Source organism: Nomascus leucogenys, chromosome 6 (genome assembly GCF_006542625.1).
Source record: "Nomascus leucogenys isolate Asia chromosome 6, Asia_NLE_v1, whole genome shotgun sequence".
NCBI lineage: Eukaryota > Metazoa > Chordata > Mammalia > Primates > Hylobatidae > Nomascus > Nomascus leucogenys.
The window spans coordinates 51,961,526-51,974,807 of record NC_044386.1 but is presented as its reverse complement, the minus strand read 5'-3'; the positions used below and the strand labels follow the sequence as shown (position 1 = coordinate 51,974,807).

Below are 13,282 nucleotides of genomic sequence, written 5' to 3'. Positions count from 1 at the left end.
GGACATCTCTGAGAATGTAGTAGAAATATGTCTTGGACAAAGATGCCCTCTCTCACCACTTCTATTCAACATCATATTTGAAGTCCGGGTCAGAACTATCAGGCAAGAGAAAGAAATAAAAGGCAACCAAATAGGAAGAGAAGAAGTCAAACTATCCCTGTTTGCAGATGACATGATTTTCTACGTAGAAAACCCCATAATCTCTGTCCAAAAGCTCTTTGAATTGATAAATAACTTTAGCAAAGTTTCAGGAACAAAATCAATGTACAAAAATCACTGGCATTCTTATACACCAACAGTCAAGCTGAAACCCAAATCAGGAACACAATCCCATCCACAATTGCCACACACACACACACACACACACACAAATACCTAGGAATACAGCTAACCAGGGAGGTGAAAGATCTCCAAAATGAAAATTATAAAACATTGCTCAAAGAAATCAGAGATGACACAAATGTATGGAAAAACATTCCGTGTTCATGGATAGGAAGAATCAAGATCATTAAAATGGCCATACTGCCCAAAGCAATTTATAGATTCAATGCTATTCCTATCAAACTACCAATGACATTCTTCACAGAACTAAAGAAAACTAGTTTAAAATTCATATGGAACCATAAAAGAGCCTGAAGATCCAAGGCAATCCTAGGCCAAAAGAACACAGCTGGTTGGGTGCAGTTGCTCACACCTGCAATCCCAGCATGTTAGGAAGCCCAGGTAGGCAGACTGCTTGAGGTCAGGAGTTTGAGACCAGCCTGGGCAACATGGAAAAATCCTGTCTTTGCAAAAAATACAAAAAAATAGCCTGGTATGGTGATGCATGCCTGTAGTCCCAGCTACTCAGGATGCGGGAGGATCACTGAGCCCAGAAACTTGAGGCTGCAGTAAGCCATGATTATGCCACTGCACTTCAGCCTGGGTGACTCTCTTAAAAAAATAATAACAAAGCTGGAGGCATCATGCTACCGGACTTCAAACTATACTATAAGGCAACAGTACTAAAACAGTATGGTACTGGTACAGAAAGAGACATCCAGTTCAATGGAACAGAATGAGCCCAGAAATAAGGCTGCACACCCACAACTATCTGATCTTTGACAAATCTCACAAAAACAAGCAATGAAGAAATAACTCCCTGTTCAATAAACGGTGCTGGGATAACTGGCTAGCCATAGGAAGCAGATTGAAGCTGGACCCCTTCCTTACACCATGTACAAAAATAAACCAAAGATGGATTAAAGACTTAGATGTAAAACTTAAAACTATAAAAACCCTGGAAGATAACCTAGTAAATACCATTCTGGACATAGGAACTAGCAAAGATTTCATGACAGACATGCCAAAAGCAATGCAACAAAAGCAAAAATTGACAAATTGGATCTAATTAGGCTAAAGAGCTCCTGCACAGCAAAGGAATTATCAACAAAGTAAACAGACAACCTACAGAATAGGAGAAAATTTTTGCAAACAATGCATCTGACAAAGATTTAACATCCAGCATCTACAAAGAGCTTAAACAAATTTATAAGCAAAACCAAACAGCCCCATTAAAAAGTGGGCAAAGGACATGAACAATTTTGAAAAGACATACATGTGTCTAAAAAACATATGAAAAAATGCTCAATACTGCTAATCATTAGAGAAATGCAAATAAAAAACACAGTGAGATCCTATCTCAGATCAGTCAGAATGGCTATTACTAAAAAGTCAAAAAATAAATGCTGGCAAGCTTGCAGAGAAAAGGGAACACTTATACACTGCTGATAGGAGTGTAAATTAGTTCAACCATTATGGAAAGAAGTGTGGCAATTCCTCAAAGAACTAAAAACACAATTACCATTTGACCCAGCAATCCTACTACTGGGTATGTACCCAAAGGAATATAAATCATTCTACCATAAAGACACATGCATGTGTATGTTCATTGCAGCACTATTCACCATAGCAAAGATATGGAATCAATCTAAATGCCCTCAATGGTAGACTGGATAAAGAAAATGTGGTACATATAGACTATGGAATACTTTGCAGCCATCATGTCCTTTGCAGGAACATGGATGGAGCTGGAGGCCATTATCCTTAGCAAACTAACACAGGAACAGCAAATCAAATACCATATTCTCTCACTTATAAATAGAGCTAAATAGTGAGAACAAATGGACACAAATAGAGGAACAACAGATACTGGGGTCCACTTGAGGGTGGAGGGAGGGAAGAGAAAATATAACTATCAGGTACTATGCTTAGTGCTTCGGTGATAATCTGTACACTGAACCCTTGTGACATGAGTTTACCTGTATAACAAACCTGCACATGTACCCCTGAACCTAAAAGATAAAAAAAAAAGAAAAAAAAAGAAATATGCATTGGACCACAATTTCAGATATGCAAAGAATAACATATAAATTTATATTTATAAATATAAATCAACCTAGCTTTAATTTTGAGAATTCTGCTCTTCCAGTTTGGTAAAAAACTTAACTTCAGTTATTCTTGGGTTTCCCTCTTCTGTTTCAAGATGGGATAGATTTCAAGAGTTTTATGCATGGCCAAAGCTAGGCCATCTAGGTGTTGAGTCATTTGTCTACCCTGATTCCTCTTCTGGGGTATTCAGTCACTCTGTTCACATGATTTCTACAGGTCTGAACTCCCTGCTACTTTCAGAATTATTTTAAAATATGGGAAATATTTATGAGGGGTCCTTATGGACCTATTTGCTCAGACACATGAGGCAGCCCTGATTCTCTGCAGTATTGCTGCCTCTGCTATGTGCTGTGGTACAGATATATATACAAGCATGGCTCCCCAAATATGGGGGCCATAAACTTTTCTCTATGCTCCCAGGTCCATGGGACTCTATGACAGTTTCCCTGGGCTGCTTCTCAAATGCACTCTAGGGCTTCCTTTAGTTTCAGTGCACTTGGCATGACCTTTTGAAAGGGATTCATGTTTTGCCCTAGTCAGGAAGCATTTATGACTTTTTCCCTCAACCTTTCCTTTCCAATATCTTTTTGAAAATATGAAGAACAGAAAAAAATTGTTTAAATGAACACAGTTTAATATTTCATAAGCCCATTCTGCCAATAGGAATTAAGTTTTGATCAGAACAGAGGCAGAGTAAAATTCTGATCATGTCACTCTTCTGCTTACCATATTATAATGGCTTCCTATTGCTCCTGGAATACAGATCATATGCCTTAATAAAGCACATGGAGATCCTGCCTGCCTCTCCAACCTCTTCATGCACCACAGTCCCTTCTCATTCTCTCTACTTGGACCAAACCTGTGTTTCACTGTGAAAAGGACAGGGTTTTTTTTTTTTTTTTTTTGTATAGTACCTCTTCACCTGGTTAACTCCCATTCATGCTGTAAAGTTGCACCTTTAGTGGAAGTTTTGCAGGGAAAGCTTACATATTGCCACTTATTATAGATACTCATGGCACTATGTATCTTTTCTTTGTAGCACTTGTCCATGATGGTTACCTTGTCTCATAAGAAGAGAAATGCAAAGGGTAACTACAATTTAATGGCATTTTCACTTGTCAGACTAACAAAACTCCAAATGTTTTCACAATAAATTTTTTGAAATAAATGAGCACTCTTACCTACTGCTGGTGGGATTATAAAACTAGTACAACCTCTGTGGAGGATAAGTGGGCAATACCTTTTTTTTATACCTTTTGTCCCAGGCAGTCTACTTCTGGAAATTGATCCTATAGATTTATTTTCATAGTATAAAATTTATGTCCATATTTTATGTCTTTATTCATTACAGCATTTTTCTGGTAATAGAAAAGTACTGAAAAAAATTAAATGTTCCTCAATAGGAGGCTGCTCAAATACACTGTGATATACCCATTCAGCAGACTACCCTGTGGCTATAACAACAACAAAAATGTGAGAAGCTTCCTAAATAATGAGATAGGAAGATTTTTCTGTTAAAAAAAAAACAGACAAAACAATGCATATGGTGTGCTACCTTTTGTATAAAAAGGGTAAAAGTAAAAAATAATATGTATGTGTATAAATATATACACACAAACATATGTATCCAGTTTGCCTGTATAAGCATAGTGAAACTCTGAAAAGATACACAAGAAACTAATAAAAAGAATTATCTATGTTTTGGGGAAGAATGAAAACTGAGAGGATATGGAACAGAATAAGATGTAAGAATGCAAAGTAATGAAAATATTTAATTATGTTCCCTTCTACTGATTATATCATACATGATTATGAATGAGGCAGTTTGTTTTTTTTTTTTTTTTTGAGAAGGAGTCTCGCTTTGTCGCCTAGGCTGGAGTGCAGTGGCGCGATCTCTGCTCACTGCAAGCTCCGCTTCCTGGGTTCACACCATTCTCCCGCCTCAGCCTCCCGAGTAGCTGGGACCACAGGCGCTGGCTACCACGCCTGGCTAATTTTTTTGTATTTTTAGTAGAGACGGGGTTTCACTTTGTTAGCCAGGATGGTCTCGATCTCCTGACTTTGTGATCCATCTGCCTCAGCCTCCCAAAGTGCTGGGATTACAGGCGTGAGCCACCATGCCAGGACAGTTAATTCTTTGAAGCCAGCAATGGTGTGTTAAAAAAGAAAATTCAATCTACAAATAACAAAAAAAGACAATGATTCAAAGTATTCCTGTGCTTAATCTATCACTATAGGTCTATTAAAACAAGAGCAACAAATGATTGCCAATGTATAACTTAAAACATCCAGAGGGTTACCCCATCTAGAGTTGCCTAAAGTTATTCTTAGTTACTGGAGAATTCATTTAGAAGCATAAGCATAATAAGGGCACAGTGAAATCTAAGTTTGGTTCTCCATTATAGCTGTGGTCCTAATGAATTGTGGGCCCATCCTGAATTAATAATTCTCCAATAAAAAATGATAATCAAAGAATTTAAACCACTGATATAGATCCCTTGTTGAGATTAATCTGTTCATTAGTATTACTGGGATCATATTTCCAAATTACAGAGTGTAATAGCATCTAATGCACTTTCATAGAGCACAATTTTATTCTTTTGTTTCCCATTTTACAGTTAATCCTATATAGCAGATATTAAGGAGGCACTAAGCACTCTTTGCTAACAAACTATCCATTTCTTTTATTTTAGTATTTAGCACTTAGTTAGCAAATGTGGACTTCTAACTTACTGATTTCTTGGTTTAAAATCCGTGGGTTCAGTATGGAACAAATGGATTTAGTAGCTCTTGAATATCTTTACACTGTAAACTTACTATTGATAACTTTTATTTCTTTAGAAGCAATATCTAAGTCCTAGGAATTCTGAGCCTGCTCATTATTGTTACCTCCAAAACTAGCGGAGTGTGATTCAGAACACAATAACATTATATTTTCTTTCCTCCTTCTCTTCCTCCTTTTAGAGAATACATGATAGGATGTTTTCAGCTTTTTAGCTTTCAACAGATGCAATTATCAAAGAGTCTGTCCTCCTCTGCTTTAATAAATGTGGAACATTCAACATTTGGCATATAAAGAGTAACTGGGTACATCTGAACTATTCTGTGCTCTTCATTCTGTTCCCTAAAGGGACAGATACAAAGAGAAATCACATAAACTATAATCCAGTTGAGTAGATTTAATTTCCTTTTCCTAGTTGGTCTACATGCACCACCTGGTGGTAAAGTAGTGCATTTCACATAGTGTGTGTGTGTCTGTGTGTGTGTGCGTGCGCGCGTGTGTGTGTGTGTGTGTGTGTTTTGAGGAGTATATAACATGAAAAAGATAATTTTAATATACTTTCTTAATACTGATTTAGATAGACAACACAATTATTCTACAACAAGAATCTAATACAACACTACAGCACTACTTCATGTATACCAGAACAGGAAGTAAAGGAGAGAACTCATGCTGAAAGTAAAATAGCTTTCTCTTATTTACCTTAGCAATACATCTTATAATTCCATCTCTAAATTAACATTTATTGTTCCAATATTCTTATTGAGGCAAAAATCAAACACTGATAATCAATGTGAAACCATTTCCTCCTTTTTAAAGAATAACAGCTTTTAAAAGTAGGTGCCCTGTTCCTTGTATTAGTAGTGAGTATAAGTCACAGATCACAGAATTGTAAAGCACCATATAGAGGCATTAGACCAATACACCAATTTTACAAATGTAGCAGCTGAGACTCTGGAACAGCAGGTAACTTGCCCAAAGTCATACTGGTCATTAGTGGTCCAACTCAAATAAGAATCTAGATCTTCTCACTTTCAGCCTAGGAATATAATACATAAAAATTGAACTTATATTCATATTCAATGAATTGTCTCTATGATGTGATAATATTCAACTTATTTACACAGTGCTTTGAGGCACTCATATGTTAGTTAACATATATTAGTTTTGTTCTAACATTCTGAGCACAAAGAAGTAATTGAAGAAATGCATGTATCATAAAGCTATGGAAAAGATTTTCTAAATATTAAAAAACCCTATATATATGTTCAAATGAATAATTTTCCAAGTATAATACAACTGCTATATTGCAAAGAAGGTTTAAAAAATTCCCTTTCCCCTTCTAACTGCTTCAGAACCAGAGATCTGTTTCTACAAAGTAGGTACCCACTTGTAGATTTAAGCATAAAACATGTTCATAGCTCCCTCTCATGACCATTGAATACTATACAAGCCTCCTTTTATTCTCGCTGTTGTATTCAACTAACAGCTCACTGGCTAAGTTTTAATTGCTTCCAATGAGGTCAGCAAAGGTATTTATCGAAAAGCCCTGAATAAAAGGCTCACACACACACACACACAAGCACACACGCGCTCACACACACAGAGAAAATTCTCCTGCCTGTTGATTTATGGAAACAATTATGATTCTGCTGGAGAACTTTTCAGCTGAGAAATAGTTTGTAGCTACAGTAGAAAGGCTCAAGTTGCACAAGGCAGACAACAGACATGGAATTCTTATATATCCAGCTGTTATCAACAAAACAAGTAAGTTACTGTTATTTGTCTTTAAAAACAATGCTGAATGTTTTCTAAAAGTTTATCTCTTTTTCTGATTTTAGTACTGAGCAGGAAAGTTACAAGATTTTTAAGCCATGTAACTATCTATAGTAATTATGCTGTAGAACATAAAGATAAGGTTGAAGTTCTCCAGAGCAATCCTGACATTTAACTTAAAAAACCTGGGCAGTTCAGGAGAAAATAATTGATTAACCACAAATGTAAAAGCATATAATAAAGAAGTCTAGGGAGAAAGCAGTTACACTTTGTTAGTAGTAATTGTAAAAACTTAATTTAAATCAACAGTTCTGAGTGCAGTATGGTTCTCACAAAATAGCAATGGGAATGAATGATACAGTCATATTGTTTTGTCTCTACTCATGCATAAATTTTATAAATCTACACATAAAGCGGTAAAGATTTTGATATCCTGTGTGAAGGCTGTTTTAAATGTATCTTCAAAGAATAACCTATACTGTATATTAATACTACTACTTACCCACTAAAATTTATACATACAATTTTTTATCTTCCTCTCTCCTCCCCTCCCTATTCTTAATCTCTCATTGCAAACAGAAGTCAAATAGCAAACAGCGTCACAGCAACTGAACTTACTACGAACTGTTTTTATGAGGATTTATCAACAGAGTTATTTAAGGAGGAATCCTGTGTTGTTATCAGGAACAAAAAGGATAAGGCTAACAATTTGGAAAGAGCAACTACTCTTTCTTAAATCAATCTACAATTCACAGATAGGAAGAGGTCAATGACCTAGGAGTAACAATCAACTCAAGATTCAATTTTCATTATGTTATTCATGAACACCCGGAGCACTACACTATAATGCACAAATGGATACTGACATGGATCCTGCCAACTTTGCTCTACAGATCATACTTTCACATTATCTGTCTAGTGGGTACTATATCTTTAGCTTGCAATGACATGACTCCAGAGCAAATGGCTACAAATGTGAACTGTTCCAGCCCTGAGCGACACACAAGAAGTTATGATTACATGGAAGGAGGGGATATAAGAGTGAGAAGACTCTTCTGTCGAACACAGTGGTACCTGAGGATTGATAAAAGAGGCAAAGTAAAAGGGACCCAAGAGATGAAGAATAATTACAGTAAGTAATTTTATTTTAAGTACTGCTTATGAACCTTAGCAATCTGTTAATGGATCAATTTTCAGGTGACATGTTTTCTCAGCTTCCTTTTGCTTCTTGGAAAAAAAGTTAAATAAAATGTCATCTAATTTCTCTAAATTGAACTATGTTGAACTATGCCCCTAAAAATATCTCTTGGAACAGGGTAAATCTACTTACATTATAGTTGGACCCAATAATCTAAGCCAATTTGAAAATATATACTCCTTGTCCTGAAAATGCTCATAAGTTAAGCAAAATGTAAATAATATTATTCACACCAAAATGTGACTTAATATTGTCTAGCAAAACTCATTAAGATATCTAATTTAGAACTTCATAAATTATCACTAAAAGCTATTTATCACTAGTTTAAAGAGTAGGGAAATTATTTTTATTAATTTGATTTTCTTTGAAATAATATTTTCATGATGTAAATTAAAATACTTAATCTGTGCTAAGATGTGCATTCCTTTGCAATTGTGTATAATGACAGAAGGGAATCTGTGGTATCCTTATTCATTTGAGTCATAATGAGCTTGTATTAATTGATTGGTTGATTACTTATCAACTTAGGCAGAAAAACAGATCTCTCCTAACATTTTCCTTAACTAAATCTTTTATGTCATAAAAGTTCTGTGCTACCTTAAAAAAAATGTAAATGTGAGGGAAAAAAAGTAAGCTGGAAGAGATGATAATTCCATGTTTTTCAATTTAATGCCTTACACTTTTCCCAAGAATCAGTTATTCTTCTTATGTTAAAATATCAGGGTTGTGTTTTGCATTTAATGGTTATGATGAATAACCAACTTCAATAGTATTAAATGTAATGGAATAAGATACACACCTCAACATATACATTAAGGATTTAAAATACTTAGTAAAAATAAATTTTGTTTACATTACTAGCACTCAGACAACATTGTTATTAATATACAATTTCATATTGATTGTTTTAAAGTCATTTGAAAAAGAATGCATGGGGAGACTGGTGTAAACATGTGCAAATCACAGTGCCAGGCTTGCGGCAATTACTCAAACTTTTGTTGCCTGTTTACTGAATGACTTTTAGGGTTCTGAACTAATCAACCAATAAATGGGAATTTCAGAGAATTGTTTCCAATATGAAAATGAGAGGACCTTCTTTTTAAACATAATTGATATAGAATGTTAAGGCCATTTTAATGACTGGACAGTTATGGTTTTATTATTATTATTTATTATTATTACTGAGATTAATAAAGGTATCATGTTAGTCCTAGAAGATCATTCTTATTATACTAAAGTTTATCTAAGGAAATGACTATTTGGAGAAAATTTTTTTGATATCTACTTCTATATGAGCAACAGAATTTGGCTTATAATTAATTTATTTAAAAGTTGCTCAGATTTATCATGGATAATATCATGGATATAGTAACAATATTATATAATATTATCATGGATAATATTATATATCAATAATAATATCATGGATAATAAAACCTGGTGGAGAGGACACAGCCTAGGTAAAAATTATGACACATGGGTCATAATTTGAATTATGATCTGGGGACAATTTCTTAGTTTTTCTCACCCTCAATTTTTCATCTATAAAATGTGGGATAGGTACAGATGATTTCCAAGATACTTTCCAGTTCTTATAATCTATTCTATTTTAAACCACAGAATATATTTCATAAATATAAAGAAACCTAAATACCCATTGTATAATTATCTCACACAATGAATGAGATGAAAGTAATAGGATGAGCTGTCAGAACTAATTTCAAATTATAGTAATAAGGTTACCAAACCTTAACTGTGGAATTCTATATGCTGACTACTCCTTTTGAATCCTTTTACCGAGTAATGAAAAAGTAAAAAAGTAGATGTAAAATCCAGTGAAAATGAATACTATGCATAATTATTTAGGATCAACAATATCTTCAATTGGAACACATTCGCATATGTAAATTTTATTTTGTGTTAAAATTTCTTGAAATGATGAAACTCAGGTAGTACACATGCATAAAATGCTAAAATTATTTTATAGTTTGAAACACAATTTAGTGCTAACTTTGAGTAACCCTAAAGCCAATTTTGTAAACCATCTCCTCTAACACCAATTCTATAGCACAAAAGAAAAAAAAAGGAAGTTGCTCTATATTGTTATAAATTAGAATGTCACAATACCAGTGTACTAAAAAGACAAGATACACATCATGTAAATAATTTTTACTTCTATAAACTTTTTAATAGGCTGTATATATGGTATACTTTCTTGATACCGTTAATTATCCTGGAAAGGGAAACTTTCATCAGAATCCTTTAAGTAAACCCTAAAACTGTTGTCAGGTTATGTGGCTATCTTATTAGAGAAGAAGTCAGTAAGATTTCTCCAAAGTTAAAAAGAAGATAAGGCACCCTTTTTTTTTCCTATAGGAAGTCCTTAGGTACAGAGGGAAATGCTACAATGGAGAATAACATGTTAGAAGAAAATTCTGATAGCCATTTCCTATTATTTGAAGGGTAGCCTTACTATAATAATTTTAAGAGTGAATGTCCAATTGTGCTAACTGACACATGTGAAGTTGAAGCTGCTATATTAGGAAATCCAGGTTCAAAAAATGCCCAGAATTTATTTAAAATAACAAGAATGGAAACTTGAAATTATGACATTTGAAGATTGTTTACATTCCTCAATCATTAATTGAATGACTGGGCAAATTAATGAAAGAATGTTTCCTTCCTATTTTCATTAAAATGAGAGAAAAAGGTAATTGGATTGTCTACTAGAATGAAATGCAGCAGGATTCTGATTAAAGATCAGAATCAAACTCAGAATTTCATTTTCAATGTTTTGATGCCTTAAATTTTTTCAACAGGTTGTCAATCACCTTTCTTTGGAGGTCTTTTAAGTTGGTATAGATTTTAGTGTCTTGGAAGATAAAATTTTACATGAAAAGTAATATGCCAGCTATGCAAAATATAATTATTCTTTTGGTTACCAAAAGAAAGTCCCCAATCTTTTCTCATGACTTTTTTTTGAATGACTGACCTGAGAATGTCAATAGGCTTCAGAGGACTACTCACTTCACCAGCAGAAGCAACGCTTTCAGACAGGAATGTGGTTTTTTAAGATACTAGTAAATATGTATTGGAGCTAGCAGGAGAAGTAAAATATCTAGATGTATAATTCTGCTTCCAGAATGTTTTGGGCTGGGGTAGATGGCTGGAGGGCATGGAGAAGGAAAAGGGAGTGGTGGGCAAGTGGATGTGACTGCTCATGTCTCATAGCTTTAGGGAATTTTTAAAAATTACTTAAGCCATCCTGGATTGTGAGGTTGTCACTTACTTTAGTCTTACCTTAATTACTGTGTTGTTTTGTGAAATATTTTAAGTTTAGATTAGAATGAATATATTACAGAAAGAGTGTACCAAGCAACCCAACGGAAATAAGACTTGTATTAGTAGACATATAAATAAGAACTATGAAGATGGGGGAATTCATGAGAGGCCAAGAGATACTGGACCACATTTCAGACTCTTGAGGGGACAGAAGCTGCTACTAGAGAACTGGTCATAAGGATTGTGTATTACTGTTACCCAGGAGGCAGAAAGTCTCTCCTCTTTACTTATCTCTCCGGTGGCTTCATATTTAGCCTAACAGTGGGTTTCCAGGTGATGAAACTGGTACCTAACCTTAACTAATAATAAGAATACTAAAAGCATAAAATGTCCCTCCAAAGTACACATTCAAAATGAAGTAAATATTCATTTTCTCTGCAGAAGAAGAAGAAGAGCATTGAGAACATCATAAAAGGGCGAAATGAATGGTCAATACTTCCACTTTTGTTGTCAGAACTCTCCCCATGGGGACAATATCAGAGGGTGAATTTAGATAACTGCTGCACCAGGCAGTCCAACAGCAGACAGAGGCTATCATTCTGCACCTGACAGAAATAACACTGCTCTTTAAGCTGAGTATTGAGGTGCCGAGTGAGAGACAGCAGCAGTGCACTGGGCACTCAGTGACCGCCTTGAGAGACAGATGTGGAAGACAGAATCCAATCCCTCAGGATAATTTTCTTGCTTTTGGTATCCAATTACTAAAAAGTTGTGCTCTTCCCAAAAATAGTCAATATCATCTACTCCTTTTAAGAATTTCTTGTCATAAATTGCCTCACTTGATTATAATGAAGCATTGTTAGTTCCATAGCAAGAAAAGGGTTAGCCATTCTGAAAACTGGCCAATGATTTGGCAATATTCTCTTTTAGACTGTTAGACTGTGATGGGATATGGCCTAACAATTGGCAAAAGGCAAATAAACACAGTGTTGCTGAATTAGACTTTGGCTACAAAACCTTCAGCGACTCATTTGTCAACAATTCTTTGGATAGGCTCCTACTTAACAATAATGTCTGTTAGAAGCTAGCAAATACACATATCGCCTCTGGATATGGAGATGGTAAATTTGCTTATATTCTAAACAGTTCCTAGCAAGTTATCTAAAAGAACAATAATTCACATTATCAGAATCAAAAATAGCAATGTAAGGGCAACCCCTGCCTTTAAAAAAATAGATAATAAGTAACATATCTATGCAGTCAAACCAAAATCCTAGCAATTATAGACAAGGTAGAATCTTGTAGAACTGGTGACCCGCATTCCCTTAAGTAACTTGTTAGGGCTTTAAATTATGGAGAATGGATAAATTGCTGGAGAGCAGATTTGAAAATATTAGCTATTCTTTGATTAGTTTTTAATTTTATAATCTTTTCTTTTTGGCTATCACATGTGCCTGGCACTTACGAAGTGCTAATAAGTTCATTCATTGCCATGAGTGCATCTCTTACCATCTCTTTTCTCTTTTGTAAATCCTCATCTAGACTGACCCTTATGACTCAGCTGTACAATAACTCTTTAGCCTATAGTTTTAGAGCATTCAGAGGCCCAAGTGAATTACAGAGGATGGAAGAAGTCAGCTCTTAGATATATTGAAAGAATTGCCTTTTCTAGATTTTTCTATTCTCAACCTTGTCTAAATATTACAATCAGCTGGGGAAGTTTAAAAAAATACTGATGCCAGATTCCACCCATAAAAAATTTTCATTAAATTGATCTGAGGTACAGTCTGGGCATCAGGAATTTTAAAAGCTCC

At 34.7% G+C, this 13,282-nt stretch overlaps 2 protein-coding genes across 10 annotated transcripts in view; one reads left to right on the top strand and one right to left on the bottom strand.

Moving 5' to 3' along the window:
- FAM227B (family with sequence similarity 227 member B) overlaps nt 1-13,282 on the bottom strand; it is a 281,662-nt gene that overhangs the window by 79,934 nt on the left and 188,446 nt on the right. The window lies entirely within an intron of this gene.
- FGF7 (fibroblast growth factor 7) overlaps nt 1-13,282 on the top strand; it is a 95,799-nt gene that overhangs the window by 26,874 nt on the left and 55,643 nt on the right. The window contains exons 1-2 of one of the 2 annotated variants that reach the window (XM_030814121.1): nt 5,226-5,598; nt 7,568-8,120. In XM_030814121.1, the coding sequence (XP_030669981.1) occupies nt 7,835-8,120 (286 nt within the window). In that variant the 5' untranslated portion in view covers nt 5,226-5,598; nt 7,568-7,834. Of the gene's footprint in view, nt 1-5,225; nt 5,599-7,567; nt 8,121-13,282 lie in introns of those variants that run through there. The other variant, XM_030814119.1, reaches the window with a different exon arrangement.